We start from the raw sequence: 19,622 nt of genomic DNA, 5'->3' as shown, positions 1-19,622 counted from the left end.
TTTATCAACTTCTTCATCATTCTTTGTTGATATTTAAACCTCTCCCAATCCTCTTCTTGCCCACTACTCTTAGCCACTCTAAACGCATCTGCTTTTAATTTAATACTCTCCTTTACCTCCTTTGTTATCCACGGCTGATTATCTCTCCTCCTATGATCCTTTTTAACCATACGAATAAATTTCTGCTGAGCACCAAGAAAGATCTCCTTAAAGATCCTCCACTGTTCCTCAGCAGACCTACCTTCCAATCTGCTCCCCCAATCAACATTCGCCAATTCCTCTCTCATCCTATCGTACTCCCCTCTGTTCAAACAAAGGACACAGGTTCGGGAACCCACTTTCTCCTCCTCCATCTGCATCAGAAACTCCACCATACAATGATCACTCTTCCCAAGAGGATCCTTCACCACAAGGTCCCTAATTCTACCTGCCTCATTACATAACACCAGATCCAAGGTAGCTCGCTCCCTCGTTGGCTCCAACGCACGCTGTTCAAGGAAACTATTCCGGCAGCATTCCAAGAACTCTTCCTCAAGCCCACCGCGTCCAACGTGGGTCGACCAATCAATATGTAGATTGAAATCCCCCATAATTATTGCCGTTCCATTCCTGCACGCCGCATTTATTTGCGCGTTAATAGCCCGCCCCACCTCCAGATCATTATTTGGGGGCCTATAGACGACACCCACCAGCGTCTTCCTCCCTTTGCTGTTCCTAATCTCCACCCACAACGATTCCACATTCTGCTCTTTGGCTCCTATATCTTCCCTTACTACCACCTTGATGCTATCCTTAATCAGCAGAGCTATGCCCCCTCCTTTTTCCTCCCGTCTATCCTTCCTAAACACTTGATACCCCTGTACATTCAGCTCCCAGTCCCTGTCACCTTGCAGCCACGTCTCTGTAATGGCCACCAGATCATATCCATTTGTGCTGATCTGCGCCACCAGCTCATTCACTTTATTTTGAATGCTTCGTGCATTCAGATAAAGTGCCTTCATCCCAGCCTTCACCAATTGGATATGGAATCCAATTATGTATCCTTAATTCAACCGAGTTGGTGTTTAGCCCTTCGAGCCTCTTCCACCATTAAATGAAATCATGGCTGATCTCAGACTGAATCCCATTTATCTACCATTACCTCTCAATAATGTTGTTTAACAAAATACATCAACCTTAGATTTAAAATGAATGTGATATTGTATCGTCTGCAGTGTGCAGAAGAGAGTTCCAAGTTCTTATCATGTTTTGTATATTGAAGTGTTTCCTGATTTCATTCTAGAAAGGTTTGCTGTCTTGCCTCCGAGTCCTATGTTCCCAACCAATGATAGTTTCTCTCTATTTACTCCATCTGTTCCTCTTAATATCTTGAAAGCATTAATCAAATAACCCAATAATGTTCTAAATTCAGGGAGTTTTGTACAATCAATCGATATGTACAGTAACTAATCAATCAAAAGAAATGATAATTCTTGAAACATTAGAATAGAAATTCAAGTTTTACTTTAATATAGAAAGAGCTCCTCCAATTCTGAACTCTTGAGGATCCCCAATTTTAATTACTCTGCCATTGGTGACTGTCTTCAGCTAAAAGGTTCTATTAAGCTTTGGAATTCATTTGCTAAATATTTTCTCCTCTCTTTCCCTCTTTCTGCCTTGAAGACCCCTCAAAACTTACTGCTTTAATGAAGCTTTTGGTCATCTACCTTGAATATTTTTATGTGGCTCAGTGTCAAAATTTGCTTGACTATTCCTCTGAAGTTTTTGGGATCTCAGCTGCTGAAAGAGCAGTGCTCCAAAAGCTTGTGATTCCAAATAAACCTATGTTGGACTTTAAGCTGGTGTCGTGAGACTTCTTATTGTGCCCACCCCAGTCCAACACCGGCATCTCCATCTCATCTTTAAATAAAAGTTAAATGTGCTATTTTAATGCAAGCTGTTGTTTACATTGTAAAAGGAGGCTGTTTGGTCCATCATATGTGTCTGGCCCTAACATTAGGAACAGGAGGAGACCACTCAATCCATCAGTTATACTCAGTTGAATGATGACTGATCTGCATCTTAGCTCCCTCAATTTAGTTATACTCAGTTGAATGATGACTGATCTGCATCTTAGCTCCCTCAATTTCATTTCCCTGAACTTTGCTGATGTCTTAAAATCATTATCTCTCAAAAATCTACCTATTAATCTCAGTCATACCAGCTCCATTTGGCCTCTAACATTCACAGCCTTTCAGAGGTTAGAGCACCAAATTTAATGCTTACTGCGGATGGCATCTTTCCAAAGCTGCGTGCAACTGTAACATAATTTCCTCTCTTTTGTTCCAACTCCTTTGAGACAAAGGCCAACATTCCAATAGCTTATTTGATTAGTTTTTTGCACCCTTTCATCAGCTTTTACTGATTTTGTGTAAGAGAACGCAACTTATCACAGCTGTTCAGAGTACCTATACACTATTGCCACTCTGTGTCTCCTACCTGCCAACTGGTTTTTAAATCAAGTTTAAAAAAAAGTTTTAATAAGTTTTATTTATTATCACAAGTAATGCTTATGTTAGCACTGCAGTGAAGTTACTGTGAAATTCCCCTAGTTGCCATACTGTCCTCCAATTCCATAAATTCATATTTTTAAAAAATGTCAATTATTAAATGCCTTCTGAATAGCCATATAGATAAGAACCATAGACACTCCTTTCATTCCTCAAAAGTCTCAAAACGCAACTAGATTAATTAGACATGACTCATGTTTCACAGTGTCATACTGGCTCTCTCTGATCAGCTGATATTTAACAGTAATACTAAACATCCTTGACCAGGCTTCGTGTCACTGCCATTTAACAATATAAAATGTTAAAAATTTGAAATTTGATAAGAAACCTGTTTATGAAACCATAGGTTATGAATGGATTCCTATCATATATATTTTAAATAAATCAGACTGCTTGGTTCTTGCTATCATGTATTATCTTGAAACTGTTCAATGAAATCAGTGGCTTGTGGCTTACTGACAAGCATCCTTAGAAAATAAGAGTAGAAGTAGGCCACTCAGCCTTTAAGCCTGCTCTGCCATTCAGTATGATCATGGCTGATCATTTATCTCAACGCCATACTCCCACGCCATCTCCATACTCCTTGGCACCTTTAAAGTGTAGCGATCTACCTATTTCCTCCTTAAATATATTTAATGTATGTAACCAGTTTATTCTTCTTGTAGAACCGGAGCAAATTTATGGATATTCCTGAAATGTGATACACTCATAGACACATTGTTTCCCATAAACACAATTTCTAAACAAACTGAAGTAGTCATTTATTTTGAGGGGAAATTGTTTTTATTCATTGTACCTTGCTTACCCATACTCATTGTTTATAGGTAATAATGGTATAAATATGACGTAACTGAGAACTTTCGCATTGCTGCTAACTAGTTAGAAAATCAGTCAGGGCTTTCTTCACATTTAGAAGAAAATGGGAAAATAATCTGGGGTTTGTTTCTTTGCAGCAGGAATTGACCTGTGTCAATTTGCTGTTGTAATATATTTTGCACAAAATTTAACATTTTGGGATCCATTGCTATCTTTTTAGGAATAATTCGGCAAAATGCATGCCTCTTGCAATGCTTGATATTCTGGTTTTCAGCAATAATGGTGTCTTCCTAAAAGTCCTGAGGCTTGATTCTGATCGGTGCTCAGCTGTTGTCCAATGAGTTGGCAAATGAACTTGAATCAGAATAAGGTATGCCAACTTCCAACAGCTGAGCACTGCTGCGAGTGGAGTCCCAGAGCTGTAATGATTGTGCGGCAGTGATCATCAAGGGTTAAATCATTTTCATCATTTATTTATCCTTCTTGAAAAATGCAATCCATTATCAAAGAGACAGAGAGCTAAAGCAACAGTATCTCTTCAAGACCTTTGGTTGCAGTAGACATAAAAAAATGTAATTTTCTCCCTATCCAGAGTAGTATTAAGTATTGCACGCACAAGTGTTGCTGTCATACTCCAAATATGAAAAGTTCTTGAATCTATTTTTTAAAAATCAGACATTGGGATTATACATAGCCATAACTCTTAGTAAATCTCGGTTTGAATCAAGGCAAGTTTTGAATGAGACAAGAAAAGTACTTTCATGCGGGGAAAATCAAATATTGCTCGAAAGTTTTGTTTTCTCTGAAAGGGCCTTTGGCTGACCTGAAACACCCAGTAGCATTTTCAGGAGCTGACAGTCATTCATTCTGTGTTCAATGTTGGAAAGCAATGAATAACTTTGAAAAATGTGAAGAAACATCAAACCTAATGTTTGAAGATGGAATGACTGTGTGCTACATTACTGGGTAATTATAGGCCGGTGAGCTTGACGTCCGTGTTAGGGAAATTGTTGGAGAGGATTCTTAGGATGTACGTTCATTTAGAACGGAATAATCTCATTAGTGATGGACAGCATGGTTTTGTAAGAGGAAAGTCATGCTTCACAAATTTGGTGGAGTTTTTTGAGGAGGTGACGAAAACAGTTGACGAGGGTAGAGCCGTGGATGTCATCTATATGGATTTTAGTAAAGCGTTTGACAAAGTCCCTCATAGCAGGTTGGTGCAAAAGGTTAAATCTCATAGGATAAAAGGAGAGATGGCTAGATGGGTAGAGAACTGGCTTGGCCACAGAAGACAGAGGGTAGTAGTGGAAGGGTCTTTTTCCGGCTGGAAGTCTGTGACCAGTGGTGTTCCACAGGGCTCTGTTCTGGGACCTCTGCTATTTGTGATATATATAAATGATTTGGAAGAAGGTGTAACTGGTGTGATCAGTGGATGACATGAAGATGGCTGGACTTGCGGATAGCGATGAACATTGTCGGAGAATACAGTAGGATATAGGCTGGAAAATTGGGCAGAGAAGTGGCAGATGGGATTTAATCCAGATAAATGTGAAGTGATGCATTCTGGTAGGACTAATGTAGGGGGGAGCTATACAATAAATGGCAGACCATCAGAAGTATAGATGCACAGAAGGACCAGGGTGTGCAAGTCCACAGATCCTTGAAGGTGGTGAGGAAGGCATATGGCATGCTTGCCTTTATAGGACGGGGTATAGAGTATAAAAATTGGTGTCTGATGTTACAGCTGTATAGAATGTTGGTTAGCCACATTTGGAGTACTGCATCTACTTCTGGGCGCCGCGCTACCAGAAGGACGTGGAGGCTTTGGAGGGAGTGCAGGGAAGGTTTACCAGGATGTTGCCTGGTATGGTGGGTCTTAGCTATGAGGAGAGATTGGGTAAACTGGGGTTGTTCTCCCTGGAAAGACAGAGAATGAGGGGAGATCTAATAGAGGTGTATAAAATTATGAGGGGTATGGATAGGGTGAACAGTGGAAAGCTTTTTCCCAGGTCGGAGGTGACAAACACAAGGGGTCACAGGTTCAAGGTGAGGGGGGTGAGGTTGAACTCAGATATCAGAGGGACGTATTATACACAGAGGGTGGCGGGGGCCTGGAATGCACTGCCAAGCAGGGTGGTGGAGGTGGACACGCTGGGATCGTTTAAGACTTATGAACACATGAGCAGACTGGGAATGGAGGGATACAGAAGAATGGTCTAGCTGGACCAATGAGCGGCGCAGGCTTGGAGGGCCAAAGGGCCTGTTTCCTGTGCTGTATTGTTCTTTGTACATCATTGTCATGCACTGTAATGATGCTTTGAGATTTGACTTTTTGTCCAATACAAAAATATATATAATACTTCAGGTGAGCAAAGGTTTAGAATAGAAGGACGTCTTTGATGTTCACAGGTGTGATTGTTTAATAGATCAAGATAGGTGGTGAGCTCCACATTGTCCTGTCCTTGAAGAGAAAGTCTTACTCTCTCCTGGAGTTTAGCATCAGTAACAAGCTGATACAGTACAACAGCACCAATAAATAAGCACAGCACTAACATTGTAATCCCACAAGAGATTTCCACTCAAACCGATGAATTACACATTAAACATGACAAAGGTTATTTTGTTGAAGGGTTGCCAGAATCTTTTCCCCAATTTAGCAATAGAATTGGCCTAGTCTCCTAATTTTTTTGAAGAATCAGTGAAAAGACATACTAATTACATAGTTCCACGAACTCTCACAAAATGGACCAGAGAATGAAGCATTTCTTTTAAATAATAAACGTCAATAGTTAAGAACATATGCTACAAAAAATCTGTAAAATATTCCATACATTTTTATATTTGTCCTTGCTGCCTTCTGTCGTTTCCTCCAAAGTAGTTATTTCTTAAAGTTTATTCCTAGCTTTGACATTGATTATTCTATTTTCCATTCAATTTCTTCTTAACTTCATATTTATATTTGTTTGATTTCCTTTACGTGCTTTTGGCTGGTTGCTACTGCATTTCAGAATTTCTGTGAACGAATGTGTCAATGTCTTAATTCACAGCAGCAGATAAATAACTTATTCTCCTTCTCAGACTACAGTATAGGGTTTGAAACCAAAGAAAAAAATCTGATCACAATACTGCAAAGTCTCAGTGTTAATGATATTTATACAGCAAATAGATCTTGCATTGCTAAAAGCAACCTTGGGAGCCCCAGTCGAAACTCTGCATCCATTCTAGAAGCAGTACATTAGGTTATCAATAGTATGATGCAGGTTTGGGCCTTTGTTTCACATGCTGATCTCAGTCATGGTTCAGTGGGGTGGGGGAGGCGAGAATGAGGGCAGAGGTCAGACACTATTTAAAGGAAGAGAAAATTAGAGGAAAGGTAGTCTCTGGTACAAGTTGAGAGTAAATACCCAACATTTGTGCAGGGAGGAAGGCAGGGAATTGTGTTTTTGATTAATCTTTGAAAGTAAAATCTTCTCAGATCTACTTTAGAAAATGACCAGTTTTGTTTGTTTCTTTTAGGATGTTATTGGCCAGGTGTTGCCAGATACAACAACCACAGCATTTGAATGTAAGTAAATTAATGGTTAAAATGTAAAATATATCCAAATTATGGGAATATACATTATCCAGTTTCTGTTTTTGTTTTTGTTAATTTTGTTTTAATGGCAGGTGTTCTATTGTCTTCGTAGAAATACTTTGAGAGAAGTGTATAGGACAAAGCACCCCATCAACTACTTTAAACACTCACTCCTTCCACCACTGATGCACAGTAGCAGCAGCGTGTACCACACACTAGATGCACTGCAGCGACTTGCCAATACTCCTTCAGTAGCATCTTCTAAATCTAGAAAGACAAGGGCAACAGACCACCTCCAAGCAAAACACCATCCTGGCTTGACGGTTTATCTCCTTTACTGTCGCTGGATCAAAATCCTGAAGCTCCCTGATAACACTGTGAATGTACCTACACCAGATGGATGAAGTAGGTTCAAATAGATGGCTCACCACCACCTTCTCAAGGGCAATTAATGATGGACAACAAAATACTGGTGCTGCTATCAAAGCTAGCATCCATGAAAAACAATTTTTTTTTTGTTTACTTTATTCAAATCCAATCAAGTCAAATTAAAGCCAATTCAGAGTCCCAACAAGGTGGGACACTACTGATCCAAGCTGATGAGACAGGGCTCTCACCACCTATCTTGGGCTTGATCTACATGATCCAAGCTGATTGGAGTAGGCCTAGCTCCTCCTCCAAGGCTTGATCTAATTTGCATCTTAGCCAAAAGGCCGAGATGCCACTTTAAAAAATGGCTTCAAACCTAATCACTTCAACCAAGTGCAGCATGTCGATACCGCAATTGATCTTAGACAAAAGGCCGATAAACAAATTTTTTTTAAAAACTTTATTCCAATCTAATCAAGTCAAATTAAAGTCAATTCAGAGTCCCAACAAATTGGGACATTCCCGATCCAAGCTGACAAGACAGGGCCCTCACCTCCTGTCTTAGGCTTGACCTACATGATCCAAGCTGTTTGGAGTAGGTGTAGCTCCACCTCCAAGGCTTGATCTAATTTGCATCTTAGCCCAAAGGCCCAGATGTCGCTTTAAAAAATTGCTTCAAATGAAGCTGAAATGTAACCTAATGACTTCAACCAAGTGCAGCATGTCGATACTAGATCTTAGCCAAGAGGCCGATAAACAAATAGTTCTTTCGTATAAAGAGTTATTTATTTTTGGCTGCTTACATATTATGACTGTGCACAAGTCTCAGGTGTGACAAACCACTTTTAAGTAACTTATTACAGAAGTTCAAGAATTTTAAAGATTGGAGAGTACCTGCATTTGCCTACTATGTTGCATTTTTTGTGATTCAGTTTAATTCTAAGCTTTAAAAGGTGCAAATGCGTTTGGGGACTGGGTTGGTTGGAGAAGGAGAAGGGGATAGGATTGGACCAACTTGGATCTTAAAAAAAAATGCATATATCTATCAACGTTCAACAAGTTTATGTACTGAAGTTTTATATACAGAACACTCTTATGTAACATGATTTTCTGTAACAATAGCGTCATTATGCTTTTCTGTTATCCAAGATTATTGATTTTTTTTTCCTTTCCTTTACTTGAATGTTGCTGTATGGGTGCTTGTTCAGGAACTTTTTCTTCACTCTTGCCTGATCTCTGGTATTGTTTTTCTATTGGTCCAGTATGTCTATCATAGCCAGTGCATTGCTTATTGGGTCCTTGCTTCCACTATTTGCCACTGAACGTTCCTTCTCCCCGTGCTCACAGACTCCATAATTGATTTGCTCCTGCCATGTTTTAAAATTTATTTATTTAAGGATGTAGGCTTTGCTGTCTAGACCACCAGTTGTTGACCATCTCATTGTCCTTGAGAAGGTGGTGGTGAGCTGCTATTTTGAACCACTGGAGCCCATGTTACATATGAACATTTGCATTTTGGAAGGGAATTCCAGGAATTTTGATCCAGCGACAGTGTAGGAGCAATGATATAGATGGTTTGTGGTTTGGAGGGAAACTTGAAGTGATATTCCCATTGCATCTGCTGCTCTTGTCCTTCTAGGTGGTAGAGGATGCAGGCTTGGAAGGTGTTGTCAAAGGGACCTTGGTGGGTTCCTGCAGTGTACCTAGAAAATGGTACACACTCCTGCCACTGTGCGTTGGTAGTGGAGGGAGTGAATCTTGAAGGAGGCGGATGTCGTGCCAATCAGTGTTCTCGATGGCGTCAGGTTTTTTGAGTATTGTTGGAGCTTCACTCATCTAGGCAAATGGCAAGGATTCCTTTACAATCCTGACTTGTGCCTTGTAACTGGTGCACAGGCTTTGGAAAGTTAGGTAAGTTACTCGCCACAACATCCCCAGCCTCTGACCTGCTTTTGTAGCCACAGTATTTATATGGGCTGGCCAAGTTCAGTTTCTGGTCAATGATAATCCCCAGGGTGTAGATGGTGGGGGCTTTCAGCAATGCTAAGGCCATTGAAGGTTATGGAGAGATGGTTAGATATTCTCTCTTGTTGGAGATGGCTGTTACTTGTCACTTATCAGCCCAAAGTGAATATTGTCCTCATGCTGCATGAGAGTACAGACAGCTTCAGAATCTGAGTTGTGAAAAGTGCTGAATGGTGTGTAATCATCAGTGAATGCTGCACTCCTGATGTTATGATGGAGGAAAGGTCATTGATAAAGCAGCTGAAAATGACTTGGCCCAGGGCACTACCCTGAGGGAGGGTAGCAAGTCCCATTATTTCCTTCTTGGTTCTCCTATATCCCAGGACCACCACCTCCAATGCCATAAAATTCTTTGCTATGACCATTTTGTACCAGTGTACTTCTCCATTCTTGTCTCATCTCTCTAGCTCTTAAAGATTCTAATAGACCTCAAGGTTACCTTCACAATGTACTTGAGTACAGGGCATTTCCACTCACTAATAGTGTCGTGGTACGCAGAATATGTGTGTGTGTGTGTGTGTGTGTGTGTGTGTGTGTTTTATGTACGTATATATCTAATACATCTAAATATACATATATGAACACAGTCATTGCATTCTTTATCAACATCCATGGTAAGCTACTGCAGAAAATACGGATGCATGGGATTGAGGGTGATTTATTGGTTTGGATCAGGAATTGGCTAGCCGATAGAAGACAGAGGGTGATGGTTGATGGGAAATATTCAACCTGGAGTTCAGTTACTAGTGGTGTACCGCAGGGATCTGTTTTGGGGCCACTGCTGTTTGTCATTTTTATAAATAACCTAAATGACGGTGTAGAAGGATGGGTTAGTAAATTTGCGGATGGCATTAAAGTCAGAGGAGTTGTAGAGAGTGAGGATGGATGTTACAGTTTGCAGAGGGACATAGATAAGCTGCAGGGCTGGGCTGAGAGGTGGCAAATGGAGTTTAATGTGGAAAAGTGTGAGGTGATTCACTTTGGAAGGAGTAACAGGATTACAGAGTATTGGGCTAATGGAAAGACTCTTGGTAGTGTGGATGAGCAAAGAAATCTTGGTGTACGTGTGCATAGATCCTTGAAAGTTGGCACCCAGGTTGATAGGGTTGTTAAGAAGGCTACAGTGTGTTAGCTTTTATTGGTAGAGGGATTGAATTTCAGAGCCATGAGATCATGATGCAGCTGTACAAAACTGTGGTGTGGCCACACTTGGAGTATTGCGTACAGTTCTGGTCGCCGCGTTATAAGAAATACATGGAAGCATTGGAAAGGGTGCAGGGGAGATTTACCAGGATGTTGCCTGGTATGGTGGGAAGGTCTTATGAGGAAAGGCTGAGGGACTTGAGGTTGTTTTCGTTAGAGAGAAAAAGTTAAGAGGTGACTTAATTGAGGCATACAAGATGACCAGAGGATTAGATAGGGTGGACAGAGCCTGTTTCCTCGGATGGTGACGGCTAACACGAGGGGACTTAGCTTTAAATTGAGGGATGATAAATATAGGACGGAGTCAGAGGTAGGTTCCTTACTCAGAGGGTAGTAAGGGCGTGGAATGCCCTGCCTGCAGCAGTAGTGGATTCATCAATTTTAAGGGCATTGGATAGGCATATGGATAACATTGGAATAGTTTAGATTTGAGGGTCATTAGATTGGTTCCACTGGCTAGCGCAACATTGAGGGCCGAAGGGCCTGTGCTGTAATGTTCTATGTTCTATCTTAGAGTGTGATTAAACTCAATTGACCAATTAAGTTTAAATGGTCAGTCTTTAGAACCCATGGCTGCTGCCTTTAATTATCCACCACCAACTCGGTAGTCATGTTATATGTTGTCAGAAGATTTTTCAGAGTATCGATCAAGGCAGTTGAAAAATATGCTGTTTTATCTCATACGCAGTGCACTATGTTGTATACATATTAGGAGCAGGCCACTCAACCCTTCCAGCCTGCTGCTTGTAATGGTATAATGGTTAAATCGGGAAAGCACTCCAAGATGTTGATAAAGGATGCAAGTAATGTGTTCATATATATGTGTATTTATATATATTAGATATATACATGCATTCTCTGTACCACTACACTATTAATGAGTTGAAATGCCATGTACATTGTGAAGGTAGCCATGAGGTCTATTAGAATCTTTAAGAGCTGGAGGGATGAGACAAGGGTGGAGGAGCACACTGGTAGAAAGTGGTCGTACTGAAGAATTTTGGTACCTGAACCCATGGTTGTATGATCTCTCTCTAATCCACTTCCTCTCACCCAATAACCTTATTGTAATGAGTGAAATATCCTGTTACACTGCAATCACTAATTAATTGTACAACAGTGTAAAGCACAATGGATGACATTTCTGTGTAATTTTATTTCAAAATAGCACTGAATTGCTTGAGTTTAATTGCTGCTCGATGCTCCTCCCCCTTGAAATAATTGTAATATTCTTTTAGAATGGATATGATACTTTCCTTTTCCTTTCATTGAATGTTGTCGGCTTCTAGCTGCTGTGTTCAGTTCAGCAGTCACGTAATCTTTTAAAAATAAAATTCACCTACTGGAATGAGTTAATCTCAATGACATTTGGTCACATTTATTGTATTAACAATAATAGTGAGTTGGATACAAGTTATTTGTAACTTTATGTTCTATTGAATATTATATACCATGAAAATATCTCTTTTGAAACTTCAGATTTGTAACACTTGCAATATTGATTTGAATGTTAATGAAAACATGTATATCAAATTGCAGAATAGTAGTTTAAGATGCTAAGTGCTTCAGTCTAGCTGTTACAAAAATACCATTTGTATCAACAGTATTAGACAGACAAGGTATGATTGCAGTGAGCCACATGAACAATTTGTATTGTATTGTAGATTCAAGGGAACTTACTGTTGTTTGTTGTCATGACATTGGCCTAGAAAGAAAAAAACATTTTTCAATCAAATAAATTTACAAAGGTCACATAATATAATGCAAGATGGAGTATGTCTCTGATGTCATTTTATTGTTGTCTTATAATCCATTCCAAACTTTGTTATTCTCTGTATCACACTCCTAGCATTCTCTTACTTAATACAAATTGCATTGATTAACTAAATTGGATTCAAAATGCATTTTTGTTTTTAAAGATGAAGATGAGGATGGCGATCGAATCACAGTACGCAGCGATGAGGAAATGAAAGCCATGTTGTCATATGTAGGTACATTTAATCAAAGCCTTTTATAAAGCCTTCCAAACATGCACACTGTGAATGAAAGGAGCACTTCTCCCTGTAGAGTGCTTGTCAATTTTATGTATGTTATTAAATACCATGATACAATAAACCTTAATAGAAGGGATAGCTATTTGGTTTCTCATGTTTTGTGTTTGGATCAAAAGTGATCATTTCACTTTAATCTTCATTGATATAATGATTGTTGCTACTCTGCCAAATGGGTTGAATAATTCCCTCAATTTGCTTTTTTTCATTAAATCTCATCTGCAAACACAAGCTGCATTTAGAAATGCTTTTTGAAGGTGGAATCCAGAGACAGAAAAATGCTAATAGAACAGCGTTCAGTGAAGAATCCAGAGACAGAAAAATGCTAATAGAACAGCGCTCAGTGAAAATATCTAGTAAACAAATTATTGATTATAGTTTACGATAGTGAGGAAAAGGTAATTCATATGAGCTGAAAAGTTGCACTTTACAATAGAAATGTAAGAAAAGCCATCAGAAGCTGAACACTTGTTTGATCTTCCCCCTTCAAATGCCACTGAGAATTAGCAGCAAATTCATCAGAGACGAGGAATGAAACCTAGAATGTTTTGCTTGATACAGCATAGTGCTGCAGTGGGCAATACCTTAATCAACTTTTTCTACAAAAATTACGATAGCTTGAAGCAGAAAATGATCTATCAATGCTAACTTTTAAATTGTATTGATTGTACAATAAGGAGGAGAGCTTATGGTCCATTGTATCTTTGTTGGCTGTTGGTAGATCCAAGCAAAATGAATTCCCTATAGCACTGTGAGCTGGATTTTACTGGTGGAAGGGAGAGGGGGGATGGTTGGGGGCGGTGGTGTTTACTGATCATGCCTCACTCATTGAGGAAGAAAAATCGATTCAAATCTAATCGACTTTAAATAAAGCTGCCTCTCAGTAATAACGTGCTCTTGGCGGCCTTAATGAGCCAAGGACTTGACTTCCACCCTTCACCAAAAGGAATCTAGCCCTTGGGAGCTGCTGCCTAATCCAATTGGCCAACAGCTCTAGCAGTGTCAGAATGTAGTAGCGGCTGCTACAGTGACTGCAGGCAGTTCCACGCATAAAAGCGATGGTCCTCCGACCCAGATAGGTCCCAAGTTTTGGGGCAGGAAGGGATTGGTGCCATGGGAAGGGCCAGATGGGGAGGTACAAAGCAGAAGTAACACATTTTGGGGAGGAGGTACCCTGGTTGTGCATAAGACACTTCTGAATGACTTCCTCTCCCTTCCTGCTTGCCTTTTCAATAACTTTGTTTTAAAAAAAATGCCTTTCCACTTTCATCTGTCTGCACAACCTAGTGCATTATGGCAATGGAGGCAGATTGAGGGCTTAGACTAGGAAACAATCAGCCACTTAAGGCCCTCAATAAGCCCAAGTATAGGGTGATTAGTGAGTACCCTACCCATTCCCTGTATTATGAGGACCGTGTCACAGGTGGGCAGGAAGACTGGGCTAGCCACCCAACATTTCGCATGCTCCCTGTCCCAACCTCTGTCATAAACATGCCTGATGTGAGTATGCTGGCGTTGGACTGGCGTAAACACAGTAAAAAGTCTGACAACACCAGGTTTTAGTCCAACCGATTTATTTGATAACTATCCATTCACCTGACGAAGGGACTAACCCCGAAAGCTTGTGAGTCTATTATCAAATAAATCGGTTGGACTAAAACCTGGTGTTGTCAGACTTTTTACTGTATAAACATGCCTGCCAGGGATCCATAAAATCCTGTGTTTTCCTCTGCTTCAAATATTTATCCACTTCCACTAAAATGCAGTTGTCTCTGTTTCAACTCTGGAAAAGAATTCCATATTCCACTAATTTTTTTTGTGCTGAAACTTCCTCTCAGTTATGATTTTAAATTGATGATGCTTTTAGAACCAATTTCCAATCCAAAGAAAATAACCTTACTTTAGTCGCCCTGTCAAAGCCCTTCATAACTTAAAACAATTCTATTTTAAATCTTCTCTTGGCCTTCTCTGTTCCAGTGGAAGTAATCCCAATATCTCGAGTCTCCCCATAACTAGTTTCACATCCCTGGCATAATTCCAGTTACAGCTTAATACTTTCTTGGTAAATTGTACGATATCAGAATATATAGAAACAGTTATATTTTGTGTTATTCAGATGTGACATAATTATGGCACTGTGCTTTTATCTAATGTGCCTACCTGCAAAGATAGAAACTACAGAAGATGGTTTATTTTTTATTAGTTGAGTAAGATCTATACAGATAAAGCAGTAATGGACTTGTGGTTAAGATGTTAACAAATCAACCAAGCATTTGTCGTACAACCTGTGATGTCCTTTTGTCTCAAATTTGTTCGTGGCTTGGAATGTACTCAAGCCTATACAGCTTTGCAGATTATCTTTGAAACTGTAAGTTTTTAGGAACAAAAAGAATATTTGACCCAACATATCCATCCCTTTTTCAGAGATTGCCACGCTTAATTTGCTAATTCTCAGCATAATTCTTAAATTATATTGTTAATTTTAAATGACTACGCCTGGTAACCTATTGCACAATAAACTTTGGGTCATAAAATTCTGCCTGAAATCACTTTTTAACTTCTAATTTCCTAATTCCTTGTGCAACCGTGATGGCATTGAGCATATGCAAATTGAAGCTTGAATTGCAAATTGATCAGACCTGTAGATTGCTAGGGATTTCCTTGCATCAAGATTGTCTGCATAAGGTTTTGTTGACATTTGGAAATGATCTTTCTTTCAGTTTTGGTGTCGTAGAAGAGATGCTCAAATGACCTTTGAAGACCTCTGGTGGGGGGGGGGGGGGGCAGATAATTCAGGATTTCATTTAACCATCATCACTGACTCCTTGACTTGTCATAAGCTGTGATTCTATAGGTGTGGCTTGGCAGTAACAATGCTGTAACCTAGCTCTTGAAATTGTATTTCTTACATCTTGCTGCTTCCAGATCAAAAGATTAGCTTTGAGGTCTTCTCCTGGAAATTGATGTCAAGAGCATTAGCTTTTTTGCTACCTAGGTATTGTGCAGCGTAGTAGCTGAAATAAAACCTTTTTGTATGACATGTTTTTGTTTATTCCTCCAATAAGGCAAAGGCAGAACTTTTCCTCTTTCAAAATTGATGCTCATGAGTGATTTTTTTTTTGTGTGAGATACCCATTTTACAACGGATTCCATGTCTTTCATAACTTTCTTTTGAGTTTTTTTTAAACTGACAACTTTAACAAGGAAAACATATTTATTCAATAGTTAAATAGGCAAAGAGAAATCAGTTATAAATATTGGAAAGCTTGTTTAACCACAAGAGTTATGCACTGGTTTTCACATGGATATACAATTCACTACTATAATTGACTAAATTTCAAAACAAATGCATCTTACATTTCAGTTAAAAAAAATATAGAAAATTATACCATTTAGCTAGGAAAAAAAAAACTTAACAGTGATGCCATTAACCCTAAAAATATTGAATTTATTTGTTGTAAAGCTGGGGTATCATAAGTCTGCACCGATAATAAGTTAACCCTAAAGTCATGCTAATCCCATTATTCAGCACTTGTCCCATATCCTTTGCCCACACACAGACAGACTCACTGCTTGGGCATATACTCCCCTCACCCTCTGGTACTTGTCCCAATCACCATAAACTCCCTCACCCATAATGTTGATCTCTCGCCCTCCACCCTTCCTTCCTCTTCCCCGACCTCCCAACCTCACTCGCCCACTTCCCTTGTCCCCATCTTCTGCCTCTCTGCCCTCCTTCACCCCCTGCCTGCCCTCTCTTAAAAATGCAATTTTCCAGCTTCCATCTATTGAGGTAGAAGACTTGTTAAGGGTTACCAAGATTGCTTGTGGACACCTTCAGCCATACACATCTTGGAACTCACCGCAAGTATTGCAGTGTTTATGCTTCCATATTTTAATCCATTATCCACCAGCAGAATTATAGATAAAGCTTTTACAAATTTGCTGCCTCTGTTTCTTTTGCCAATTAACAATGGTGGCACAGTAATTAGCACTGCTGTTTCACAACACCAGGGATCCGGGCTCGATTTCCGGCCTGGGCCACTGTCTGTGCAGGGTCTGCACATTCTTCCCATGTTTGCATGGGTTTCCTCTGGCTGCTCCAGTTTCCTCCCACAAGTCCAAAACACGTGCTTGTTAGGTACATTGGCCATGCTAAATACACCCTCTGTATACCCGATCAGGTGCTGGATTTTCACAGTAACTTCATTGCAGTGTTAATATGAGCCTACTTGTGACACAAATAAATAAACTTAAAAACTTAATTATGCATGCACTGATTACTGACACTTATGTGGTGAGAAACAGTTTCTCCTTATTTACTTAATCAGTACCTTCATGATTTTGAACATCTTTATTAAATCTACCTTCAACTCCTCTGCTCTAAGGATAACAACCCCATTTCTCTCATTTCCACATTTGACTCAGATTCCTCATCCCTGATTATAAATGTGGCTTTTGGAATTTATAATGTTGAAAAGTGGATGAGACACACAACAATATTTTTTAATAGTTTATAGATACATAAATTTATATAAAGATATATATATTCTAGTGGGTAAAAGTACTCTTGAATCAATTATTATGCCAATGCAGACCTGAACTCAGCTGCTTCAAATCCTGGTCAGTGCTGTCAGCTGATCTGGTGGCTAACACTGCTACCTCACAGCGCCAGGGACTCAGGTTCGATTCTAGCCTTGGATGACTGTCTGTATGGAGCTTGCATGTTCTCCTTGTGCCTGCATGGGCTTCCTCCCACAGTCCAAAAGATGTAAGTGGATTGACCATGTTAAGTTGCCCCTTGGTGTCAGGGGGATTAGCAGAGTAAATATGCGGGGTTATGGGGAAAGGGCCTGGGTGGGATTGTTGTCGGTGCAGGCTCAATGAGCTGGCTGTTCTCCACCTGCACTGTAAGGATCCTATGATAAACCAAGACTCAGCTGGAATTAACTTCCTCAGCATCATTAGAGGGACAGAAAAGAAAGAAATGGTTGAAAGTGCATGAGCGCCAAACAACCTGCCAATATCCTGTGTGCAGAACTGCATATGAAAGATGGCTGCTTGGAAAAGGTACTGAAGGATTGCCAGCACCCAGGTCACTGGGCCTCAGCAAGAATCAGCACCTTTGGGGCAAGGAAATGAGAAAAATGGGAAAACAAAATTTTATAAAAGTTGACAACCTTTCGAAAACAGTTCTAAAATCCAACTGAAAAATTAGTTTTAAAATTCCAGTGTATATACTTGGAAAACCAAAATGCAAATCAACTTGAATAATCTAGTTAGTAATTTTGAATGCACACTTGCCTTATGCTGCTATTAGATCTCCATGTGCGCTCATCTCCTCTAACATGGTGGCTGTGCTCCTTGAGAAACATTTCTCTGGTGACCAATCATAGGCCAACTTACTTTAAATTACTTCTATAGGAATGCGTGCTGTGGCTGCATACCAGATCAGAAGCTCCCATGGACCATGGTTTTCCCACCCCTGATGTGAGTTATTCACAGTTCAACAAAGTTGGGAGATGATCCCAAAAGTTGTGAAAAAATTCTAAAGCAGAACAACCAGTCAATACTGACAACTCTGGCACTCTGAGTATCTATATCGAGCACATCCGTCTTCCCAGGAGGTCCAGCAAATCCAACAGGGAAGTTTGGCAATGGTAGGTTACAATAAAACCTGATCAGTAGATGAAAATGTATTGATCACTGTGATTGAAAATTTTGTAGGCAGGTATGCATTTATGCAGGGCTCTTTGTAATGATCAAATGCACACATTCAAAAAGGTTTAAGATAACTCTCCACACAAAATGCCACAAAGTTTTTTTTTGACATTTTCAAAAGTAGTTCCATAGTTACTGATCAGATCATCAAGAACATTAAGAAAAATAGTTTTTAATGATTTTTATCATTATATAATAGCTATATGCGCCATAAATTTTAGTATCCTTTATGCATTACTTAATAGTTACAGCTCATTAAAAATGAGCCCCCGGGCTTTTTTAAATAACACTTTCCACAGGAGATGACTTTAACCCCTAAAAGACTATTATGAAATTAGTCCATGATGCTCTGTGGGATAAGAGGTAATAACTTGACAGTGTTGTACTTTGAATTGGATTAAACTGCTGATATTTCATCGAAAGTGTGCATACAAATATCAGTTTGAATATTTTGTTTGAACAGGTTTCTAACTGCTGCAAGCACACTTTTGCAAAGTTTAAATCTTGTTTTTCCAATCTTCCAATCCCATCCATGATCGACTATTTTTTCCAGGTTTGGTTAATGGTGACAGTTTGAAGCTTTAAAGTCAAACCATTACCACTGATTCTCAATATTTTTAGTTAATATTAATTAACAGTAATATAATCACTCCAGCATTTAGAAAATGCAAGGCAGAAATTCAGAGGGTGCAAGGAAACTAACAGTTATACTATTTTTCTGTGCAATGCATTATTTTTCAGTTCAAATGGGTGAGCAAGACAAATCTGTGCCTGACTTCATGAACTCAAATTATCTTTATTAATCAGATTAATCATATATTTATAGAAAATCAACTTGGTGCATTTTCCTCAACCACTGTCCACACTTTCCAGAAGCAGTTGATAGAAAATGAGAGGGGAAGAATATACTTTGGCTGGTTTATGGTTGCACCACTGCCACTGGAGCAGAGGTCAGCTAACTCAACACAGCTGAGATTCTAAACTTGGGAGGTTTTCATCCAATGGGTCATTAATACATTGATGCCACGTTTGCTCCCTGAACCTGTGGAAAGATTCTAACACACAAAAGTTGACTGTTGCATTTTGTGTAAGATAAAAATATAATGGCCAGAATTTTACCGCCCCATCCGCCTCAGAATTGGAGTGGAAAATCCATTGACTCGTGTGGGATTTTATGGTTTCAGGACGAGCGAGGCCATAAATCCTGCACAACTGAAGTTGGTTAACACTTTTTTGGCAATTCTTCTCAGCAACCAGAATATAAAAGCACATCATTAGCTTCCCCTTCTGAGCATTTGTGTAACTCAGCAG

At 39.5% G+C, this 19,622-nt stretch overlaps 1 protein-coding gene across 4 annotated transcripts in view; it reads left to right on the top strand.

The window, feature by feature from the left end:
• The window catches only part of map2k5 (mitogen-activated protein kinase kinase 5), a 294,288-nt gene that overhangs the window by 6,619 nt on the left and 268,047 nt on the right, over positions 1-19,622 (top strand). For all 4 annotated transcript variants that reach the window (XR_013889610.1, XM_080214341.1, XM_080214340.1 and 1 more), the window contains exons 2-3: positions 6,885-6,933; positions 12,459-12,526. Coding sequence is in view for 3 of the 4 variants with exons in the window: in XM_080214341.1 (XP_080070467.1) it covers positions 6,885-6,933; positions 12,459-12,526 (117 nt within the window). In the remaining variant the exon portion in view is untranslated. The remainder of the gene's footprint in view (positions 1-6,884; positions 6,934-12,458; positions 12,527-19,622) is intronic.

The sequence above is a fragment of the Carcharhinus amblyrhynchos genome, chromosome 28 (genome assembly GCF_965287045.1).
Source record: "Carcharhinus amblyrhynchos chromosome 28, sCarAmb.v2.hapA, whole genome shotgun sequence".
NCBI classification, from domain to species: Eukaryota; Metazoa; Chordata; class Chondrichthyes; order Carcharhiniformes; family Carcharhinidae; genus Carcharhinus; species Carcharhinus amblyrhynchos.
The sequence above is the reverse complement of the archived record's forward strand: the minus strand, read 5'-3'. Positions and strand labels throughout refer to the sequence as shown.